At 35.4% G+C, this 25,545-nt stretch overlaps 1 protein-coding gene across 2 annotated transcripts; it reads left to right on the forward strand.

Annotated features, from left to right (window-relative positions):
* The first annotated feature begins 1,333 nt into the window (after positions 1-1,333).
* On the forward strand, positions 1,334-22,624 carry LOC150099189 (uncharacterized). Of its 2 annotated transcripts, XM_090404027.1 has the most exons (3): positions 1,334-1,744; positions 18,044-18,308; positions 20,796-22,624. In XM_090404027.1, the coding sequence occupies exon 3, from the start codon at positions 21,011-21,013 to the stop codon at positions 21,995-21,997; it is 987 nt and encodes a 328-aa protein (XP_090260153.1). In that variant the 5' UTR covers positions 1,334-1,744; positions 18,044-18,308; positions 20,796-21,010; the 3' UTR covers positions 21,998-22,624. The 2 variants fall into 2 exon arrangements, with proteins under 2 accessions (XP_090260153.1, XP_090260154.1); XM_090404028.1 differs by lacking the exon at positions 18,044-18,308.
* The last annotated feature ends 2,921 nt before the right edge of the window (positions 22,625-25,545 follow it).

Below are 25,545 nucleotides of genomic sequence, written 5' to 3' on the forward strand. Positions count from 1 at the left end.
CACTGAAATTATATAGTCCATTTAAGTCATATGTCTTATTCCTTGATAAGTGTCCAAGAATAATTGAACTCTTTTTTCAATGATAATACCTCTCAGTTGTGGTTAATATTTCTTCATAGTCAGACATCAGTCTTTGAGGCAGTAGTCAGAAACATTGAAGGAAATTATTACACAATAACGGAAGTCTCAGAGGAACTTAATATGCTAAAAGCAAAATACAGAGAATGTCTCGAATCAAACTACTTTCCTATTTGCATAAGAAGAGATTTAAGAATTTTAGATGATGGAAGCATAAAAAAAAATTGTTTATTTCTCTTGTTAAATTTTTTTACAGTAACTGTTTGGAATATTTGGACATGTAGTCATCCCAGTTCCTGAAAATTAAGACATTTAAATGGGTGAACCTTAAAAATAGGATATCATTGCATGATTTTGAGGCATCATTGAAGTATATAGATTCTAATTTTGGAAAAAAAATCATGGAATATATAAAAATAACCTTTTTTGATGAGGTTTCTTGTTTAAAGAAGTATATAATTGATTCAAAAATTGAAGAATGGAAGGATAAAAAAAACTCCTACAGGAGATAGATGGTTGTGATATTCGCGTTTTTTTGAGAAATAAAAAGTGCCGTATGGTAATATATATATATATATATATATATATATATATATATAAACAGTGGAATTTGCTCTTTGCTTAGCTGGGAGAAATGCTGTTACAGAATATTTTCAGTTGTGAATAAATTATGGGCTGCAGAGAAAACATAATTAAAACTTGAGACAATAAAGGTCATTGTTATTCTGAAATATAATATGGTTGATTCCTGTGAAGATTTTATGGGTGAAATATCAGAAGCTGATGAATTATTGAAAATAATTCATTCTTCCGAGAAATATGTTTAAATTGTTCATTTGGAGAGTTTTAATAGATATTCATTGTATAAGATAAATAAAGTTTTGTGTGATATTTACTTTTGCATATATTATTAAGAATTTAAATAAAAGTTGCTTTTAATAAATATCTATTCAATTTGTATAATATAAAATATAAATAATTTTTTGGGGATGTTTACTTTTGCATCCATTATTGAGAATTTAAATAAAAGTTTCTCGATAGTTTATCAATAATAATATTATTAATTAGTAATAATAACAAGAATGAAAGCAGAATATTTTATTGAAAAGGTATGGTTATGTTTCTGTTGGGATACGAAGAAATACAGCAATTTTAGAATATACGCCTGGAGGGAAGGCAAACCTGTAAAGCAGGAAACAAAAGTTATGCAACCAGTGGAACGTATCCAGCATTGGTCATTGGGTAATATGGTCGTTATACTCTACGGAGATATCGCACAATAAAACTGTTTATAAGCTCTTCTAAATGTAAATTATAAGCTATGTCTGCTTCTATCGATATAGTTGCTAGATCAACCTATCTTTCTTGGGTCATTGCTGTTCGCAAATAATTTTTAATGAGTTTAATCTTGGAAAAACTTTCCGCACTAACAGCTAATAAGAATTGTTAGCGTAGCGACGGCGCTAACCTTAATATGGCTGAACGAGCGCCCTTATTAAGCGGCGCCGTGAGGTCGGTTGCCTCTATGCTCCACCCTGTTGACTGCACTGAATTTCTTCAAAGCGGTGTTAAGGCCCATATAGATGTATCGGCTTATTGCTTTGAATGTTAATGAGTTCAATGTCTTGATGTGCTGTCTACAAGGAATCGATTAAGGAGAAAACAGGTAAGTTTAATTTATATTTGATCAGTGGCGTAACTATTGTGCACGAAATTTCGCAATGGGGACAAAGAGCACCGATCGAGACATACTGAGGTTTCGAGTGCCTCCATAAGTGCAGGAATTGGTGCACTTTTGGAGGCACTGCTAATTAGTGCACGAAACCAGCTTTCTAATCAGGTAGTGCTAAATTCTGCTACCATTGACTCTGCCGGTTTTTGACTGTAGGGTATCCAATTATAGTGGTGTGCATGTAGGCAGTGGCGTAGCTAGGGGGGTTCGGAGGGTGAGGTCCGCCCCGGGCGATACTTTGAAACTTTTTGAACTTTTGCAGTTAATTCTAAAATACAGTCTCGAGAACTCATTTCCAAATATTGTAATACTAGTGCGAATTTTCCTCACAATTGCTGTAAATGTTGCTAGTTTTGAGAGGAGTTTTTCTAAATAAAATTTGATTAAGAATTACCTACATTAGTATGAAATAGACTTCGCCAATGTCATCGACGATTTTGCTAACTGAAAAGCAAGAAAAATAACATTAGAGAATGTTGAAATTAAAGTTTTACTTCAAAAATAAACGTAGTGTTTTAATTTATTTCCCTTTACTTCGTTTTGAATTTTTGTAGTATTTTTGTGTGTGTATTGAGAGGGGCGGCGGCAACCGCTCTAGCCACTGCATGTAGGTAACTGTTGAGGCCACTTTTGGATAGGAGATTGGGTGGTATTTGCAAGCCTGTCACCTCCCACTGCATACTCTTCCTCCGTCCCTCAGAAAATGAATTACAATTCATTGAAACACAATTTTATTATAGATCATAAAATATCACACAAAGAAATCCAAATAAGTAACTGAAACCATTTAAAAAAAAAAATAATTAATTCTTTCAAAATTTTTTTTCTTGTCCATTCCATTAATGTTTCTGGCCTAAACAGATATAAATGATATGCACTGCCACCTATAATCATCTAGCCCAGTGTTACTATTATTCCTAACAGCTTTGGTTGGCAATTTCAACTCTTCACCTCAACTGCCCAGACTACACATTACACAGTTCCATCCCTCATAAGGGTGGCATTTATCAGGATTGATATCCCATGTCAGAGATTGCACAACTCCAACCCCCCCCCCCCACACACACACCGTTTAATCTGTTTTGGCTCAGAATTTCTTTTACAGACCATGCTGTCACATTCATTTGCGCTCTCTCTCTTTTGCTCTTCAAACTCCAGTCGCCACTCTGACCACTTTAATTCTGTATCTCTAAAGCTTGACTTTCTGCAGTCAAAATATCCTAATAGTGAGATCTTTTGGGCTTCATTGCCCACAATTCAAGTTAGCTTTCATTCTGCAGTTCCACCGATCAAGCCAGGCAGGGATGCCAAGGCTTGATTGGTGGATCCTAAATGTGAATCCTTGATCTTTACCATTACCATTAGCATCAGCTAATACCTAACACAGTACCAGAATACTAGACAATCCCCACAACCTACCAACACACTTGACTTCCTCTTAACAAGTTTGTTTCAATTAAAATTATACTGTAGATGTCAGTTCTCTTCTCAATTACTTAACCTCATACAAGTCTCCTTTGGCATAGAATAACTTCCAGGTAACATTCTTATTATTATACGGGTATCTCCATGGAATTAGAAGACTCATCATGGAGACCCAAATTATCAAAACAATATCTATTATATCTCTTCTTGAACTCATTTACAGGCGAAGCACTCACACTGAGTCAGGCAATGGATTCCATTCATTCACCACTTTCCAAGCAAAAAATCTAGTTCTCACACCCTTGTTAACCACACTCATTCCTTAATTTCCAGGAATGACCTCTTGTTCTTCCATCACTATCACACAGCTGAAATATTTCCCTGCATCAATCTTATAAAAATCTTTTATGTAATTTAAATGTTTCTATCATATCCTGTCTTCTCTGCCTATCAGCTAATCCCTGTAATCCATAAACTCTCAAGCTATCAACGTAGGGAGCATTTTTTACACCACTCACTAACTTAGTCACACTCCTCTGAACTCTCTCCACAAATGACTTTTCTTATGCATGATTTTTACTCCTTTCCATAGTATGACTACTACTTCTGCTATCTCAATCTAAACATCTGCTCAGACTGAATAACAGATATCATCTTCACAGGAATGAAGGGATCACAGGAATCACCTCTCATTACACCCAATATTCCTGACCACATCTAAGTCTTAGTTCTTAAGCAAGTGTGCCAACACAGTACAAGGAAAAATTCTATCATACCATGGGGGTTTAAGATCAAAATCCCAGCTGCAACATTCCACTTATGTCATGACTTGCAACAGTTGTAAAAAAGCCTCCTGCAAATGCAAATCCGATTCTGAAAGGGCCAAATGCTGCAAACTTGTCTTCTGTCCAAATGGCAGTCAAGCTTTCTGGTCCCTTGCCCATGCCACTGGGTGTAGCTTTTGCCCATCCATGTTTACACCATTTTCAAAGATGGTACCATAGTAACATCACCCAAAAACACATTAGTTACTGGCATCAGTATTCTCTTCCAGTTCCTGTATTGATGATCAAGGCAAAGTACCCCCCCCTCCCCCCACACACTTTACAAACAACTTCCATTCCATGATATTCTGGGTCTTATGCCAGAAAGAAATGAAAAGAATCCTTTAACTTGGACACAAACAAGGTACTTGATCTTGATGGTATTCCACCTATTGTATTAAAAACTTGTGCTCCAGAATTAACACCTATCCTGCATTGCCTCTTCAATCTATCGTATTCAACTGGCATCTACCCTACAGCATGGAAGCAGGTCTACATCAAGCCCATCCAAAGAAAGGTGACAAGTCAGTCAGTCAGTCAAAGTATTCTCCAATTGCCCTCAGTTCTATTCTTTCAAACTATGGAGAAGGTTAACAGCCAATTTCTGCATCACCTGGAGATCCACCAGCTAATTAGTAACCATGGATCTGACCACACTTGATTCTGCCCACCTTTTGGATTCAAGACATGGAAAAATTTGTCAAATCTTACATGGTTGCTGTCGACATTTTTAAAGCATTTGATCAGGTTTAGCACAGAGGCCTACTCAGCAGATTGTATCCTATGGTTCTTCTATCTTCTTCTACTGGATCATCAGCTTTCTCACTGGTTGCTCACTATGAGTTATGGTGGATGGTTTCCTGTCCTCAGATTTCTTCACAAATTCAAGCATAACTCAGAGCTTTCTACTCTCTTCTTCTTGTATATAAATGACCTGCTCTCACTGACTTAAGATCTTATCCATAGCTTCACTGATGACAGTACACTTTACTCCTTTTCATCTGACAAACTTGTAGTGCCCAAGTATTAGAAACTTCAAGATCTACCATAAGCAATGTTGTAAACTTTAATCTCCTTGCTATATTTCAGTATTTATATTCACATTATATTATTTATATTCATATTATGGTTATATTATTTTTGATCATATTATTATATTATATTAGTTATCATATTATATTATATCATATTATCATATTCGTATTTTTATATTTAAGAGACCTAACAAAAATAAAAGATGTCATTTGAGAGCTAGGAAATCAAAATGGGATTGGGCAGGCCACTTGGCAAGATATCAAGATGATAATGGTCAAAGAAAACAACAAAGTGGCTGCTGAGAGAAGTAGCCAGAAAACCTAGAAGACAGAGAAAAAGATGGAGAGATGACATTGAAAAACAGCTGAGTGTCGCATGGACAAGAGTTTTCCAGGATAGGAGAGAGTGGGAGAGGTTGGGGAGGGCCTGCAGTGGGACATCTAGGCTAACAACAAGGTATTTCGGTGGGGTCAGGACAACTTTGTAGACATCACTGTCGCCAGCCCTGTCTAATCTCTCATGAGAAAGATCTTACCACTCTGATTTTGCTAAACTTGTGATAATGCACATATATCCAAAGACGATCAGATTTCCTTTCTTGGGATACCAACACTTCCACCTTTACTTGGCACAAACACATCTCAGCCATAGCTTCTGCAGCTGTGGCTGAAATATGTTTGTGCCAGGACCATAGCTGCCAAAAAAAATTGTACTTTTCTGCTCAAGCCACCACTGTACAGCTGCTAACTCTGTACAAATCCACCAAACCATGGAATACTGTTTATACATCCTGTCCAGAAGAGAACAACACAATTAATTGATAATCTTGCTCTATCTCACAGACATTCAATTTTCACATTATGCCTATTTTTCAGGTACCTTCATGGACAATGCTCTGCTGAACTGGCCACTATCATTCCTCCACTTTCCTTGAGAACAGTAAGAACAAGACAGCTGCTGGTCAGTACCATTTACAGCCCAGCTCCAAACTTGCTAAATGAACTTCTTTGCCTCTTTTCATTTCATCTAAATCTTCATTGGAACAGCCTCCTTCATTCTGACTTCCCCACACTATAACTTTCAGCTGTTCAAGAAATAAATACATAAAAAATGTAAGCAGATTCCCCTTTCTTCTTATTTTCTTACTTTCTTCTTACTCACTGATATGATGTAGATCTTGCATTACCTTTTGTGTGTGCATTATATATCATCATCATCAAATTCCTGACATGTACTACCCTCAAGGGGGTATACAGGATATGATTGTACTACATGAAAAGCTTACATCATTACTAACTTTCTATTGACAGTTTTCCTCTAAATAAATCTGTTACCTGTCAAGACTCCAACATTATCAGATCTTATATTTCTGCCTTCTAAGGCACTTTTTTTTTTTTTACTGTATCATTCCACCTACATCTTGGTCTTCCTCTGGGTCATTTTCCTGCCACCCTGGCAGAGAACACTTGTTTTGCTAACCTTTCCTCTTCCATTTTGTTTAAGTGACATACATGAGATTAGCTCTGTTAACACATTCCTGGATGCTAACAATGTCAAGCTCGTTCTTAATATCCTCGTTTTTAATATGATATTGCCACTGGCACACTATGGGTGCAGTGATAGAAACCTGCAGAAGTCTCAAAAGGACTGCCTTCCATATTTTAGGTAAGGTGAGGCAGCTGAATTTGTTCAGATTTGGTGAATGATGTAGTGCAGTGACAGATTCTAGGAATAACCTTTCCAATTTGCACCTGTTCCTGCTAAAGATGGGTCATAATCCATGGCATGGTCTGTTACTCCAGAGTGACCGCTGTGGACATAGTTTTGGTGTTCATTGAGGCAGATGTTGCTAGTTCTTCCTGTTTGTCCAACATAGGAAGCTTGCAGGAGCAAGAGATTCTGGAGACTCTGTTCTAGATGATGGAGAGATTCTTTCAGTGAGCAGATAAGAACAGTTCATTTCTAATGAAGGCCATCTGCATGTTGTATTTTTAAAATAAACTTGTGATTTTTTAAGCCATTGGCAGCAGACACATCATGGAAGAAAACCTCTCTTTTATACAGATATAACTCAGTGAGATTATGTGTGAATTCTGCCATATCACTACAGCATTCACCAAATCTGAACAAATTTGGTTGCCTCACCTTACCTGAAATATGGGCGACAGTTATTTTGAGACCTTCAGTGAGTTACCATCACCACACTATAAAACCTATAGAGGGTGAAAATTAGGCATTTAGGATCCTACTTCTCTTACTCAGACTATGTTTGCCTTCCTACTAGTGTGTGTGTGCTTGTGTGCACATGCTCAGTTATTTTCTTTGTACCCAGGAAGTTAGATACCTTGATGACCAAGATAAAATATTGGCATGATAATGTGTTTTTCTCCATTAAACTTCAATGTGAGTGTACATCTAACATCTAACATCTAACATCTAAGTATCCAAACGGGAAAGGCAATGTGTTAAACTGTACTATGCTGTAAATTTCCTGTAATACAGTACTTATAATAAAAGCAGTATTCTGTGGTCTTTGCATCTCTTCAAAAACAATCTTCTCTTGAAGCACAGTTCTGCTTATACAGTACATAATTGTATGTACAGTATTGAACTGATGAGTGCACTTGCCCTGCAAAGTGCAACATGTTGCATTTATTAACATTAAAATTGCAACACTCCTGATTCATATAAGATGAAAATATTTAAATCTTATTGAAAGAAATTGACATTATTAACACTCAGATAAAAAGGCAAAATGGCTATTTTTTCTGGCGAAGTTAATTAAATTAAGGGGATAAAAATCCCTTATTATTTTACAGCCAGTATGCAAAACTCTAGAGTTTCACATACTGGCTGTAAAATAATAAGGGATTTTTATCCCCTTAATTTAATTATTAACACTCCTTATAATCGTCCCCAACTTTGCATTATCAGCAAACAGCTGAGTTTCATTCCACATGAAATAACACGAAGAAATAACATGTGTTAAAAGATGAAAACATTTCAATATAATGAATTGTTAATGAATGGTATGTTTGAATATACCATATTATTACAAGAGCAGCCCAACTTTTTTTTTTTTTTTTTGTCTACTGATTTTAATTTTTATTAGGTATTATAATAAATGATTATGTTCTATCTATTTCTTGTGAGCAGAATATATTAATTATTTAATTTATATTTAATGTCTAAAATAATAAAAAATTAAGAATACTTTTTTATTATTCTTAATATTATTCTAGGTAATAATAACACCAAAATAAGCATTATTAATGCTACTCTCGGTCTCAAAACACATCAAACTGCTTAAGTTTGATGTGTCTCAAGGTCAAATTTAATACTCAGGAAAAATAGTATGGTATTAACTCGTACTGATAAACTGTTGATAAAATTGGACATCGAAGAAAGAAGAAATTAAGATTTTGGAAAGCTTTCAGATGTGGATTTGGAGAAGGATGGAAAAAATCAAATGGACAGATAAAATAACTAATGAAGAAGTCTTAAAAAGAGTAGAAGAAGAAAGAAGTCTGCTAAAGAGGATAAAAAGAAGACAGGGAAATTGGATCGGACATTTTCTGAGAGGAATTGGAATCATCAGAAATGCCATCGAAGGAAAAATAGACAGAAAAAGACCCAGAGGAAGAGGAAGAAAAACAATGCTATATGACATATTGAATGGAGACAGGTACACAGCCTTGGAAGAGAAGACTCAGAACAAAAGAGAGTGGAAGGGAAGTTTTTGCTACTAAGAGAAGAACCTGCTTAATTGCAGAATACTTAAGAGAAGATACACAGTCAACTTTCACAATATAATTGTTAGATGCCAAGAAGTTATATTCTTGGTTTAATACTTTATCTAATGGGGAGACTCAGGGTGGACAGGGGAACACAGCATGAGAAAAGTGGATGCTCAAAGAGGATGTGAATGCATGTGTAGACAGGAAAGGAAAGGGATGGCCTTGGATCTAAAGAAAACAGGTGGATTTGAAGAGGATTGCAAGATGAATAAGGAGAAAAGGAAATGGCTTGAGTTGAACATGGAGAAATCACATCAAATGAATGGTATCAGTGGAACTAGCTATAGATCCAGGAATGAGCTGCTGTGTTTGCATACAAATGCTAGGTGTAAGAAACAAGACAAATGAAACGGTTGCATTAATTGAGTCTGTTCACCCAAAAATTGTTAGAATAAGTGAGACATGGTTGATGAGGACGACATCCTGACAGGAATAGAGATGTGTATAATGTGTTTCATGAGGATAGAAAGGGAGGGGAAGTGCTATTGGTGATAGAGAAAGAGTTATGTCCATACAAAGTAGAGATGCAAGAGGGAAATAGTGCCAGTGGTTTTGAGGCAGTATGGTGTGAGATAGAGGTGAATAGAATGAAATATTTTGAAATACTTGGTTGGATGTTGTTATAGACCTGATAATGTAGTAACTATGAAATGTATAATCAAATTGCTAAGCAAATAAGAAAAGGGGTGATCATTATGGGCGATTTTAATTATGGCAATATAGACTGGGAAGATGAGATAACAACTGGAAATTAGGAAAATGACTTTCTTGAGTTTTTGAGTATGTAACACAGGGCACACGAGGATTGAGGGTCTTGGATTTGGTCATCTCATCAGCGGATGTAATTATAAATGAAGTGTCAAATCACCCACCAATTGCTGAGAGTGACTATGAGGTGATTACCTGGAAGTAATCTATTAGGTTGCCAGCAGTGTGAAGACCTCTGTAAGAAATGGGTATATGTGGAACTACAAGGGTGGGGGATGATTATGAAGAGCTCAGGATGCAGCTTGTAAGTGTATGAGGAGTTAGCTGGAAAAGAGATCACTGCAGCTTGGGGGGATTTTCAAAAACTATCTAGTAGATGCAATGTCTAAATGTATTCCAAGGGTGATTTTATAAGGTGATTTAATAAGGTAGGTGTGAAATGGAGGAATAAAGAGATTGAGCATGCGATATAGAGAAAAAGGGCATTATGGAGGCAGCATAAGAGAGTGGTAATAACCAATTCCATGAGGATTACAAAGACCTGACAAGGCAGGTGACTTGGTTGGTAAGGGTAACAAAAGTGAGGGATGAGTGGCAGTTAGTTAATGAAGCCAAAATGAATCCTAGGGAGTTCTTTTGATATATAGCCAGCCAAAAAAAAAATTATTATGGAAGGATGACATTGATTGGAGAAAATGGTTATAAGGACAACTGTTGTGGAAGATATAGTGGGGACACTTAATGAGCAGTTCATAAAGGTCTTTCATTCTTGTGAATGTGACTTCATGGAGAGATTGAGAGCAGTTGATGATGGGGAGGAGAGACTGACTGTAAGTGAGCAAGAGGTGTATTGGGAGTTGAGCAAACTTGATGTTAATAAGGCTGTGGGATTGATAATATATCACCACGTATTCTGAAGGAATGGTCCAGGAGTTGATGCTGGCCTTGACATATTTTTTTTAATACAAGTCTTGCACTGGGTCAAGGTGATAGAATTTAAGCATCAAACTATACGCCTATCTGTGTGTCAGGTGTTGTAGTTAAGTTGTTGGAGAAGCTTGTGAGAACTAGGATCCAGAATTGGGTTGACAACAATGGTTTTATCTTTGATGTACAGCATGGATTTGCTAAAGATAGATCATATTTTTGTAATCTGCTTACTTATTACAATAAGGTGATGGCTTCCTTGGACAGAGGAGAGGAATACACAGTAATATACTTAGGTTTTGCAAAGGCTTTTGATGGATTACTACATGATAACTTGATAGCCAAACTAGAGTGGATGTGGATGGGGTTGGATATTAGATCAGTGCATTGAATCAGAGACTGGCTATCTGATAAGTATCAGCAAGTGGTGTGTGGGGAGCAATATCCCAGAAGAGGAAAGTCACTAATGGTGTACTTCAGGGGTCTGTTTTAGGACCATTACTGTTTAACTTGTATGTTAATGATATTGGCAAAGATTTGGATGGAGATATTCAGTTGTTTTCAGATGAAGCAAAGTTGGGATGAAATATGAAGAGTAGAGAAGATGTTGTGGCCTTACAAGAAGATTTGAATAAATTGAGTGAATAATGGGCATGGGAATGAAGATTTGAGTTCGGTGTTGCAAAATGTCATCATCATATGAGCAATTCAGGTATAGGCTTCTTATGTCCTGTTCCTGCTCTGGAGATGAAGTTGATCTTTCCCCCTTAATCTTAGATATCCATGGTCTCTTCTTTCTGTAGGTTTATATTTATATGCTAATTTGGGAATCTTTTTGTTATCCATCCTTTCTATGTGGTCTAGTCAATTTGCTGATATTCTTCTATTGGTTGTATGATGTTTTTTGTATCTAATCGTCTTCTTATTTCTGTGTTTTTCTTTTTATCTAACCTAGTGAGCCCTAGGAGAGGTCATAGAAACTTAATCTGTGCTGCTTCCAGTCTTTGTTTGTTTCCCTGTTTTAGAATCCAAGTTTCACTTCCAAATTTGAGAGATGGTTTATAGGTCATATTATGTAATCTTTATTGGGTTTCTTTAGTCATTTGTTTTCCAAAATTTCTTTTAATTATGCCATTATTCTATCGTAAATTTGTAGTCTTGCTTCCAATTGTGAATCATTATTGTATTGCGAGATTATATTTCACAAGTATTTGAATTCTGTAACTTGTTCTATTATTATTTTATAATTTTGACTTTTTGAATGGTGTTTTCACATGCCATAGCTTTTGTTTTTGTTTCAGAGATTGTAATTTAAAATTTTTTTGCTATTTCATTTAGATGGTTAGTTGCAATTTGGAGTTTATCTTCTGAATTTGAAATTAGTACTTGATCATCTACATAAAGTATTGTATTTAGCTGTATATTATTTGTTAGTTTAACTCCAGTTTTGACAGTTGTTTTCCATTCTTTTATGATTCTGTTTATATAAATGTCGAATAGGATTGGGGATAAGCCACAACCTTGTCTTACTCCTTTATTTATAGTTATAGGTTCTGATAATGTTCCATCTGCAAATTTGATGCAAATTTTTGTTTCTCTGTATAGACTTTTTACTGCATTAATTAATTGAGGTGGTATTTTATCATCTTGTAATATTTTCCAGAGTAGATTTCTGTTCAAGTTATCATATTCTTTTTCATAGTTCAATAAATAGAAAAAAAGTGAGCAGATTAAATTCTTTTCTTTTTTCTATGATCTGTTGCATTGTAAAAGTAGCATCTGTGCATCCTCTCCCCCTTCTAAAACCACACTTCTTCTTCTTCTAAATAATTTTCTGTATATTTAATTGGTCTGTTCTTAAAATGTGTGCGTATAGTTTAGATGCTGTTATTAAGAGAGTAATGCCTCTGTAATTTCTACATTTGTCCTTGGGACCTTTTATGCGAATATTTATTACTGCTCCAGTTTCCCATTCGTTTGGAATCTTTTGATATTTCCCGATATTATTGATATTTCATGATATTATTTTCTTTTAAGCTGTTGTCTGCATATTTCATCCGGGCCTGGGCTTTTTCTATTTCTGCTGTTTGTAGTTGCCTGAAAATTTTAAAACCTATTCTTTGTGGTCCGGTGATATCCTGCTCTAATGATTTAACATATTTACTCCAGTCTTCTCTGCGCATACTTCTGTAAAGCTTTCTGATTTCAGCCTGTAGTTTCTTATATTCTATATAGTCAGCAGTATTTTTACTCTGCAGATAGGTTTTAAAAGCCTGTTTTTTTCCTTTCGATTAATTCCTTTAAGTCATCATTCCAAGTTCTGAGCCATTTTTTGTTTTTCCTTGATTTGTATCCTAAACTTTCTTCTGCTGCTTTTAGTATGGTTTCCTTTACATTTTTGCAGTCAGTTTCAATATTGTTTATGGTTGATTTTATTTTATCTCTTATTCTGCTTTTATATACGTTTCTGATACTCTTCCTGTTCTAGGAGGTGAATTTTAAACTGTTTATTAAATGTTGGTTCATTATCTTTTTTCTTTTGAAGTATGTGGTTCTTTTTATGAATTCAAATCTGCTTTCAACTAACATGTGATCACTATCAATTTTGCTTCCTCTAAAAAAACCCTTGTATCCTTGATATTATTATTTAGTTTGTTGTTAATAATTGAAGAACATTGTTAGATATTGTGAAGAGGAAAAGTGTCAATGGGAGGATAGTGTGTGCTGCCTCCTTTTGGCAATTACGAGTTAAGTAGACGAGCGATGATAATGAATGATATGATTGCAACAAGAATGTGCAAAAAAAGAGGTCTGGAATTTGTTGATGTCTATAGTGTTTTTTGAAGGAAAAAGACAGTTGTATGCTACAGATGGGCTGCATCTGAACGTGGAAGGACATAAGCGATTGAAGAAGTTACTGTTTTCTGAACAGGTTGAAGTAATTGGGCAGGGAAACTAATATTGAAAAGGTTGGTGTAAGAGAGGGAAACTTTAGCAGTGATTGTATATTTATTGATCCTTATTTGCAGAATCAATTGCAGAAGAGATGGGATAAAAATCGGCATGGGACTACTGAAATTAGTGACTTGTATATCAGTTCTAAAGCCGGTACAAGAACTAGAGGGAATCTGCAATTTTTGTATACCAATGCAAGAAGCATTCGAAATAAGAGAGAAGAATTTTTGGCATTAGTCAGTGCAATTTCACTGAAGATAAAACAGGGAGAGGAGCACTGTTGATGATAGCTGATGTGTTGCAGCCAAAGAAAGTAGTATATCAAGATGATAGACATGTGAATGAGAGTTCATTTGAGGCGGTCTGGTGTGAAATAGTGACCAATACAACCAAATATACAGTTGGATGCTGCTATAGGCCAGGGGTGCAGGGGGAGATATTGAATTCATGCATCAGCAAATTAGTGCAATGAGTTCAGAATTAGTGATTATTATGGGGGATTTTAATTATGGTGATATCAATTGGAAGGAGGAAATATCTCGTAACAAAAAGGAAATGGAGTTCATACATCTACGAGATAATTAATTGAAACAGCACATACCTGAAGGAACATGTGGTGTGAGAGTGTTGGACCTGGTTATTGGTTCAGAGGATATATGCATAAGTAAGGTGTCCTCGTTACCTCCAATTGGTGAAAGTGAAGTGATCATGTGGTATTGACTTGGGAGGTTGCAAAATCTGTGGATTTTTCTGTTAAGAAGGGAGTATATACAGAAGTACAGGTTAGGTAATTATAACAATCTTCGGAGTGAGCTTGCAGCCATCCCATCTCAGAACATATTGCAGGGGAAAGATGTTAGCAGTGCATGGGATAAAATCAGCAGCTGTCTGAGAAAAGCAATATCAGATTGTGTCCCCATGGTCAGGAAGACAAACAAGGCAGGCATTAGATGGATGAGCAGTAGTATCAAGCTTAATCTGCAAAAAAAAGATGTTATGGAGAATGTACAAGGAGAAATGCGATCAGTACATCCATGAGCAGTACAAGGCTCAAGCTAGGAAGGTTACCAGCATACTAAGAAAAGCTAAATCTGAGTATGAGAAGACCTTAGCCAATGAGATCAAGGGCAATCCCAAAGAGTTCTTCCGCTATACGGCAAGTAAAAGGAAGAATGACTTCGGAAGGATAACTTTAGTGTGTGCTGATGGTATTGAGGTGACAGAATCAGATGTAATAGTCGAGTTACTGAGTGATCACTTTTCAAAAGTCTATCACCCAAGTGAGGATATCTCTGTACCTGTAGCAACAACTAATGTGAAAATTGAAGCTAAGAAATCAGAGGTATTTAATATATTGCAAAATTTAAATGCAAACACTGCTGTAGGTTTAGATTGAATATCAGCTCGGGTGTTGCATGAATATGCAAAGGAATTGTCAGCCCCTCTTACTTGGATATTTAACTTAAGTTTGAACTCTGGTATGGTCCCTAGGGAGTGGAAGTTAGGCAAAGTGGTTCCTTTGCATTAGGGTGGCTCTAAAACTGCAGTGGTTAATTACAGACCAATCACCATCTCAGGAGTAGTGGTAAAAGTATTCGAAAAGTTGGTTAAAGACAAAATTCAAGAATGGGTGGATCAGGATATGATACTCTATAGAGGCCAACATGGTTTTGTTAAAAGTAGATCCTGCCTTAATAATCTATTAACTTTTCGTAATAGAATGACATCTGAGTTGGACAAACGAACTGGCTACACAGTGGTACTTCTGGATTTTGCTAAGGCTTTTGACAGGATACTAATATTGAAAAGGTTGAGTGTAAGAGAGGGAAACTTTAGCAGTGATTGTATATTTATTGATCCTTATTCGCAGAATAAATTGCAGAAGAGAGGGATAAAAATCGGCATGGGACTACTGAAATTAGTGATTTGTATATCAGTTCTAAAGCCGGTACAAGAACTAGAGGGAACACTGTTTTGCAAATTGGAGCAGATGGGAATGGATACTAAATTGGTGATATGGGAGAATGGCTCAGGGAGAGATACCAGAAGGTGGTGTATGGAGGAGCCGAGTCCAGGATGAGGCAGGTGACCAGTGGTGTGCCTCAGGGCTCTGTGCTTGGGCCATTGTTGTTTAATTTGTATATAAATGATATAGGAAATGGCTTAAAGGGAGGTATTCAGTTGTTTGCTGATGATGCAAAGTTGGGTAGCTCAATAAAAAATCAAACTGATGTTGAAAGTTTGCAGGATGATTTTAATAAGCTGTAGAATGGGCAAAAGGTAATGGATGTCAGTTCAATGTGGAAAAGTGTAAAGTCATGCATTTTGGGATTAAAAGATTACCAGCTGTGTGCTACATTGATGGAACAGTACCCCAAGAGATTGATGAGGCTAGGGACTTAGGGGTGTTGGTAGATAGGGAGATGAAGTTCAGGGGACACATTGCTAAGGTATCCAAGATTGCACATAGGATTACTTGGATGGGAGGAACACAGTGACATCCAGAGATAAAGAGGTTATTATTCCCCCTTTATAAAGCATTGATACTTCCACATTTGGATTACTGTGCTCAGGTCTGGTCACCTGGATTCCTTGGAGATGAGGGTTCAGAGAAGAGTGACTAAGTTGGTGAGTGATGTAAAAAATGCTCCCTACATTGATAGATTGAGAGCTTGTGGGTTTCAGAGGTTGGTTGATAGGTGGAGAAGAGGGGATATGATTGAAACATTTAAATTACTGAAGGGTTTTTATAGGATTGATGCAGGGGAAATGTTTCAGCTGTGTGATAGTGATGGAAGAATAAGAGGTCATCCCTGGAAATTAAAGAAGAGTGTGGTCAACAGGAGTGTCAGAACAAGGTTTTTTGCTTGGAGGGTGGTGAATGAGTGGAATTCATTGCCTGACTTAGTTGTGAGCTCTTCATCTGTAAATGAATTCAAGAAGAGATATGACAGATATTGTTTTGCTAGTTTGGATCTCCCGCGATGAGTCTACTGACTCCATGGAGATACCCATAATAATAATGTAATCTATTATTAATTTAGTTCCTCTTGCTTCCCATGTATACTTATGTATATTTTTATGCCTGAAGAAAGTATTGCTGATTTTTAGACTCTAAATATGCAGAAGCCTCTTAATAAAATTTCATTGTTATTGATTACTGATTCTCCCTCTGATCTAATGCATCCTGTTATTGGGTTATTTCCCACTCTAGTGTTGAAATCTCCCGTCCAGATTATTGCTTCATTTTTGTCTGTTTCATCAATACATTCCTGAAGTGTTCCGTAAAATTCTTCTGTCTCTTCCTTTTTCATCTACTGGTGCATAAATTCCGAAAATATTGAATGTTTGATTCATAATTTTCATTCTAAGTTTGATTATTCTGTCTGATGCCCAAGTATAATCCAAAATTTTGTTTTTAATTTTTTATTAATCCAAATTGCAACCCCAGATGCAGTCCATTTGTCTTCTGGAACTCCAGAGAAGATCATGACATAATCTTGCAGAATTTGAGATCCCTTCTTTTTCTTTTTTGTCTCAGTTATTGCTGCTATATTAGTGTTTCTATTTTTTAGTTCTCTGTTTAGCTCATCAATTTTGTGTGCGATTCCACGGACATTCCAAGTAGCTATTTTTAGTTTCTCAAAGAGAAGTCCCTGTCCATTAGCCGGGTCAGTTCCGATAAAATCCATCCTATTTTTCTTTTTCAGTTGCAAGTAATTCTAAATTTCCCCCTGGATAGGCTGCCAACCTTTTGCAGGGCGAGTTCACTAGTGGGGCTGCCACCTTAACGCCTCCAAACCTTAAGGTAGCAGATTCCCACTGTGTGAGATGGAAAGAACATAGTATAATAGGAAAGGTTCACCCCCTAGCTCTTGACTACACTAATAGCATTGGGGGGGGGGAGCAATAGGCACAACAAGAAAGAAAGAAAGGTGGGGACCGGTCTACAGATAATATACAGGTGTATATTACATGAAGTAAGGCATGGTCTGGCATCAGGTGCCTCGGGTTTGCCGCTCCCATATTCACTAAAGTGAGTCCTCGAGGCTTTCAAAATGTATGGTTTTAAAATTTGGAAAACAAAGATGGGATGTAGAATTTATGCTTGATGGGAATATGTTGTTGGAGATGGAGTTTCAGGGTGTAGCATAGAGGCAGCCTTCCTCACAGTGCAGCTTCATAAGGGCGCTTGTTCAGCCATATTGTGGTAGGCACCGCCGCCATGCTCACAATTCAGGAATTCTTAGTGTAGGAAGTGCAGAAAGAAGTCCTTCCAAGCGTAAACTGATTAAAAGTTATTTGCGAACAGCAATGACCCAAGACAGATTCGTTGGTCTAGCAACTATATCAATACAGGGAGACATAGGCTATAATTTAAATTTAGCAGAGCTTCTAAACAGTTTCATTGTGCGATATCCCATAGAGCAAACATTTAATATTATTATTTAACCTTTTTGCATTAATGTTTCTCTTGTAATAAAAACAAAATAGCAATTGGAGATTTTCTTATATTTTTGTCTTATAATCCGTCATGGGTGATATTTAATTGTTTTCCTCAGGGTTCGATCTAATCTGGCGACGTCCCTGGGGATGATAGTGGATAAAGATCTGAAATTTACGGGACACATTGCAAAATTGTGAGGACAACACAAAGACTTCTGGGAATGATGCAGAGGACACTGAATTGTCGAAATAGAGAGATTCTTATTTCATTGTATAAAGCTTTTGATTAGGCCACACACTGTCTACTCTGCACAGATATGGTCACCTGGTTTTCAAAAAGATGAAGAGATGTTGGAAAGAGACTAGAGACGACTGACTAAGGTAATTTCTGACCTCTGGTAATAGGTTCAAGAAGAGGTATGATAGATTGTGTGGATTGATTGAGTCTCCTGTGATGAGTTTTCAGACTCAGTGGAGGTGCCCGTATATTGTAATAGTTAGTTATAATAATGGAACTTACCCACGTAAAATATTCTTTATTAGTAGAATTCTCACCTGAGTATCACAGGCATAAAAAAAATTAGGCAAAAAAGAAAATAATAATAGTAGTTATTTGGACATTTCTGGTGATTGGTTGTGTTTCTGCTTCAAGTATTAACACACACACACTCATCCACTTCTAATTGCATTCCTCTTCATTTTCTTCCACCACTGTTCTGTCACAGCTTGTTTCATTTAGCAATATTTCAAAGTAATTACTTCAGTCATCTAGAATTTCGTTATCTTCAATTTCCATTTCACCTTTGTCATTTTTCATTCTTTTTTACAGCTTTCCTCTGTTTCTCATCTTTTCAATAACTTCCAAAACGTTTTGCTACTTTTCTGATATTTATTTTCTGTATTGTTACAAAAATCTTTCTATGACTTTTGTTAAGCTACTTTTACATGTGCTTGAAGTGGGGAATGCAGCCAATGTTAAAACAAATATAAACTGTCTTATTGCAGATTCTATAGATCCCTGACACATCAGAATTTAACAATTTCTAGGTGTTATTTGTCATGAGGCCTTTTAAGGGAGCTACATGAGTGAATGACTGCAGTAGACTCCTTAATTTGTTTAGGGAAAAAAAAGTTAATAATATGCCGTGGTGGCTAAATTGAAATCAATTTGTCATGGACATTAATAAGCTGGGCTAGAACATTCTTCTCTTTTGGGATCAGTGTCATTGACATGTTCCTTAATTTGAAACTTCAGCTTGTCTGATGTATGTAGGTTGTACCATAAGAACATGGGATCCTTTCAACACCTGGAAGATCCCCAAAAATGGCATTCCTTTAAAAACCCTGATTATGGTATAAGAAACTACCTTATTTGTTGTACATGCATCTTAATAATATGCCGTTTTATTGTACTTGCTGGACAATTGCAAAGTCACATAGTAATACATGACTCTTACATCAATAATTCTGCCCATTTTATTCAGAAACCAATATCCAAAGATGAGATGTCAACATTCTGGCTGAAGTGCTGAACCCAAGATCTCTTCTCATGGGATGTCACTAGAATATTTGAGCATTGCCTCTTTGAAGGAACAGTGATCTTTATAAACACCTGCTTGGGCTAGCAATGGACAGTTCTTTATCCCCCCATCTCACACACATACACACATTGATCTCTTTATGGAAAACTGAGACATTTTAATAGTTTGGGTGCATGATTATCTGCTTTACAACAGTTCTTTCATTCTATTAATTTGTTCCATTCTGATATACATTTCACATTGGAATTGAGGAATATAGGCAAATAACTAACACTTGGTTTATAGGTTGTAATAGGGTTGCCAGATTTTGGAAAATCAATTACTGGAAATGGGTGACCAAAAGAATGATGTTTTATGCCATGAAATGCCATAGCTATTTCGGCAGCAACAACATTTCCTTCATTGCTGGTATTTGGTTTTACAAAATAAGCATCAATACTAGAAATCTAAATGCTCAATTTGTGTTCCTGAGTGTTAATGTAATTGTGTAATATCCGATCTTCCCCCCATGTGCAATACTAAACGTTCATCTACAGATTTTGCATTTGACTTTGTTGTTATGTTTTCCTTTTGCAATAAAACTCCATTCTTTCAAATAATCATAATTTGAAATGCACTTTCGTTTTGCCATTGTTTAAAGGCTTAAGGAAAGAAACAAAATTTAATTTACCTTTGTATGATTAATAAAGAAAATTAATTTACCTTTAATTATATTTTTATGCACTAACCAAATATCACACATTAGAAAAAGGCAAGGTATTATTTTTTTTAATAATTATTGAAATAACATCCACGTACTGTACCAATGCCGCACCATGCTATGTCCAAATAAGAACTGTTTAAAAATAAGCAAATGCAACATATCTGTATAGAATTATAAATAAAATGCTTATACTAAATAAAAAGCGACCGATGAAAGGGACCATTGCCACCGCCATAAACCCTAAACACACTTAATTTCCTCGAACTTTCAGTTCTTATGACTTACAAATCAATTTAAGTTGGATTATTCAAAAAGAGTATTGAAAATTATAATTGCTTAACATAATATTTATAATTTTATCTTTTCATTAAATTGTATCAACAGCCTAATGTCTGTAGAATAGGGGACAGCAAAATTCGACATAAAATCATTTGTATGGAAAGTTCCCGTATATACGGGACGTCTGGCAAGCCTAGATTCTAATAAACTAAGTTAGTTATATTTTATACCATTAGTTTTTAATCGAAAAAATCAGTAAATGTAATTTCTAGTGGATGTGGTCTTTCTAATATTAATTGTGTAAATAATTAAATGTCTTTCTTAATGACTTTTTTCCCCTTTCAGGTTACTTCATTTATAGATAGAGGAAGGAGAATTCCATCTAGCTGTCATTCTTTTTTTCACTACTGAATATTTTCCAGTTTCTGGATAACCTCTAATTCAGAACGAGAAGTATGTGGAAATTTTTATGAAACATTTTGATTAGTCATAAACAATATTTTTCTCTTCAAGAACATATATGTGAAACATCCTGAACTTCAGTGAAATATTTGGAAAATATGAAGCAGTCTTCCTTGGTAACTACTACTAAGGAAACTTTTCTCTGTGAAACTTGTGGTAAATTATTTTCACAATCTTATGATCTTGAAATTCATGCTAGGGATCACACTACAGACGAAACTTTTACTTGTGAATTTTGCACCAAATCATTTTCATCCACTTTACATCTTAAAGCACACAAAAAAGTTCACACTAATGACAAACCATTTTCCTGTACCACTTGTGGGTATTCATTTAAAAGATCTGATCATCTGAGAGATCATATGAAGAGTCACACAAATGAGAAAAGTTTTACTTGTGAAATATGTGGCAAATCATTTTCAAAAATTTCAAATCTTAAATCGCACATAAGAATTCACTCTGGTGAAAAACCTTTTATTTGTGAAACTTGTGGTAAGTTATTTGTACGTCTTCATGATCTTAGGAGACACACAAATCTACACAACAATGAGAAACCTTTTACTTGTGAAACTTGTGGTAAATCATTTGTACGTCTTCATCATCTTACGAGACACACACTGCTGCACACCAATGAGAAACCTTTCAGCTGTGAAACTTGTGGTAAATCATATACACGCAACCATGATCTTAAAAGGCACATAAAAAACCATACTGATGAGAAAAGGCCTTTTATCTGTGAAATTTGTGGAAACTCATTTAACACATCTGTACATTTTGAAGAACATGTGAAGATTCATACAAATGAGAGACCTTTTGAATGCGAAGTTTGCGACAAATCATTTCTGAAATTGCCAAATCTTAAAGCACACTTGAAAATTCACACTAATGAGAAACCTTTTCCTTGTGAAACTTGTGGAAAATCATTTTCACGAATTCAAGATCTTAGAAGGCACTCAATTGTTCATAGCAAAGAGAAACCTTTCATCTGTGAAACTTGTGGCAAATCATTTTCTCATCATAGTTATCTTAAAAAACACACAAAGACTCATAAAGTGAAACCTTTGAAAGCATATATATTTATATGAATTGCTCAAGCCAACAGTGGGGAATCTCCAACCTTTCTTCATACTTTTCTCAATGAGCACAAAGAGAAGTGTGTAGTTTTGTCCCACTTTGCACATGTAGGCAATTTTTTTTTCTTAAAGTTTGCTGAGGAAAACATGGAGAACCATATGCAAATTGGATGCAAAAGGCATACACATATGTGATTTAATACTCCTGATTGAAAATTACAGTGATGTGTTTGAAGATATTGAGAAACACAATAATTATACAGAGGTCAGCTTTTCAGTTAAACCAATCTCAAATGAACCTGAAGACTGCAGGATAAGGCCCTTCAAAGACATTTTGAAGTCTGTAAACAAGAAATAGATCCTCTTGAATATGGAAGAGTATTTTTGACTGCATCAACATGACTCTTGTTTAGTCTGTTATTTTGATACAAATGTGAATTAACATTTTCTCATATCACTTAAATCAGAACGTGCCTGCAATTACTGATGACAGTTGCTGTTTTCATTTTTTGTAAATATGAAAACTTCATATTTGATTGGACCATAGAATAGTTTGTAATAGTGAATAATTTGCAATGATGAATTTTTTAAGAAAGATGTAGAAACTTTTTTTCCCCACTTGGTTACAAATTAAATTAAACTTGCCAGTAAATTATATTCTTGTTTAATCCGTTATCCAGTTCTAAGCAAAGGAGGTTTGTGGATGATATATCTTCATGACCAGGTACCTGTCTATGAGGCTGATGACTTCACGTCCTTGCCTTAGTATCCTATACAAAGCAGATATCTTTTTTGGATATGTATATTACTTTCATTATGGGAAGAGTTACCACTCAGACCAGTTTCAATCTTTACTAAGGTCTCATCAGTGGGAGCCAGACTCAGAATTACGCAGAAATTGTATATTTCCCAGAAGTAATTAGTAAAAAGGTGTATCATCGAATTAAAATTCTCCAGATTAAAGGTAGATATAGAAAGTTTTTTCAACAGGTTACAAATTAAATTAAACTTGCCAAGAAATTATATTCTTGCTTAATCCCTTGTCCAACTATTAGTCATCAGCCTCTAATATAAGTAGCCTAGTCATGACGATCGTCACACAACAACATTCGTTCTTACAATAAATGATGCTTTGCAGCTTTCATTCTTATCATATTTCACTACATTTATAATGGCAGCCCCTACCAGTATAAACATATACTATCGAAAATTTTTCTATCTTTCCATTCATTAACACTTCTATACAACATTTTTCTTCTGTTCAGAAAAATTTCTTGTGGAAAAATATACATTGAATCTTTGGCATCTGGCATATGACTGTATCTAATAATAGAAATTCAGAATAACTCTATTGAGCAGCAATTAAACAAATGCAAAAATTAAAGAATTTTTTTTTTATTTAATTCTTTGGCTAAAAAGAGATTACCTACCACCCTGCTCAGTATTGTCGAAGTGGCTTGAGAAAAGATTCATATTTGATCTCTACAATATGGGTTACCAGATTAACTCCCTAGCCCATCTGGCTAGGGAGTAAATTAGGGCTACACATATACCAGTTTCTAATGTTAATTGCATAAATAATTAAAATGCCTTGACAATTTTTTCCTGTTTCAAGTTATTTCTTTTTTATAAACATAGGAAAAGGAATTGCACCTAGGAGTGTAGTGAAACATTTCTGTTTTGTAATTTGGGAATATGGAATACATAGCATTTTAGACTCTCTCAAACACATGTATGACATATCTGTGAATGATTATATATATCTTCCTAATCTTAAAATTCAAAGTAAGGAGTTAGCTGTGTAATTTTCATAAAATCATTTTTGCAAACTTCACATCTTCAAGCACACACAAAAAGTTCACAATAATGAGAAACCATTTTCCTGTAAAACTTGTGGGAATGCATATACCAGATCTGGTCTTTTGAAAGAACACAAGAAAAGATTTAGTTGTGAAAATTCTCTAGAAATGGCATTTCCAAAGAATTTTCATAGCAACAGGTTGCACACACAAAAAAATTACAACTACTTTTTAAGTTTTTCTTTCATCAATTTCTATGTTAGATGATCACTGGCATGGACAAGTATGTATTTTTTTATTATTAATCCTGTGGATTAATCGTTTAACCCTGGAACCTGAAACTCAGAACTTTAACCTTGTGTCACAAAAAACATACAATTCACACTATTACATACAATAATTAACATGGCTTAGGGTTTAGAGCCATGAAAAGCAGCAGTTGTGTACTGTGCTCTGTCTTGGAAAAAAAAAAAAAAGAGCTAAAGGCCCTCCACCTAATATCCAAATAAACTTGTGCCAAATAAAATACATTTGAGGATTTAATATGTATGTATATATATATATATATATATATATATATATATATATAAGGCTAGGAATAAGAAAAGTCTCATTGACTATGTTATTGTTGATAGTGATGTTTTTTCCCTGGTGCAGGACACCAGAGTGTACAGAGGATTTGAAATTGGAAGTGATCACTATTTAGTCTTGAGCAGGATAAAATTAAATTTCATATTGAAAAGAATAACATGTAAGAAAGTTTTAAAGCGAATAAAAGTTGAGCAGCTCTCAGATGTGAACTGTAGACTAAAATACAGAAATATTATTGAAAAGAAAATGAAAGAGTTTGAGAACAGGAATCAAACCTTGGAGATTCAGTGGCAAACTCTGAAGTAAACATTGATTGATTCTGCCAGAGAAGCATGTGGTGAGGTTGTGTGCAAGGATAAAAAAAATCAGAACTCCCTGGTGGACACAGGAAGTTAAAGAGGCAGTGAAGGAAAAGAAGAAAGCATATCAAAAGTTCCTGGCAAATAAGTCAGCTTTTACTCTTACAGAATACAGAGACAAATGTAAGAAAGCTAAACAGTGTGTAAAACTAGCTAAACAAAAGTCATGGGAGGACTTTGGCAAGAATATAGAAAATAAATATCAAGAAGGTGGCAAAATATTCTGGAGGTTGTTGAAGAAGCTTAGGAATGGAGGAAAGAGTGCTATAAAAGGAATTAGAGATGATAAAGGTGAAATGAAAACAGGAGAAAAAGATATCCTTGAAGTATGGAGTAATTACTTTGAAAAACTGCTAAATGAAACAAGCAGTGATGACAGCACAGTGATAAAAAAACACTGACCAGGCATGCAGTCAGGAATACATATCCATACTTGAAGTAGAAAAAGCCATCAAAGGCTTGAAATGTGGAAAGGCAGCAGGAGTAGATGATATTCGACCAGAAATGCTGAAGTATGGTGGTATAAGAGTATTACAGTGGCTGCACTGCATAGTTCAGAAAGCCTGGACAGAGGGACGAATTCCCGATGATTGGAGTAGAGCTCTCATAGTACCCATATATAAAAAGGGAAATAAAACTGAATGTGAGAATTACAGAGGTATTTCCCTACTGAGTGTTCCTGGCAAGATCTATGCAAGTATACTTGAGAAACGGTTGAGAAGAATTGTGAAAGAAAAGCTTGGTGAAGAACAAGCTGGATTCAGGCCAAATAGAGGCTGTCAGGATCAGATCTTCACTTTACGACAAATAG

Source organism: Typopeltis vanoorti, chromosome 14, assembly GCF_054136105.1.
Source record: "Typopeltis vanoorti isolate ZY-2024b chromosome 14, IOZ_Tvanoo_1.0, whole genome shotgun sequence".
Classification (NCBI taxonomy): domain Eukaryota; kingdom Metazoa; phylum Arthropoda; class Arachnida; order Uropygi; family Thelyphonidae; genus Typopeltis; species Typopeltis vanoorti.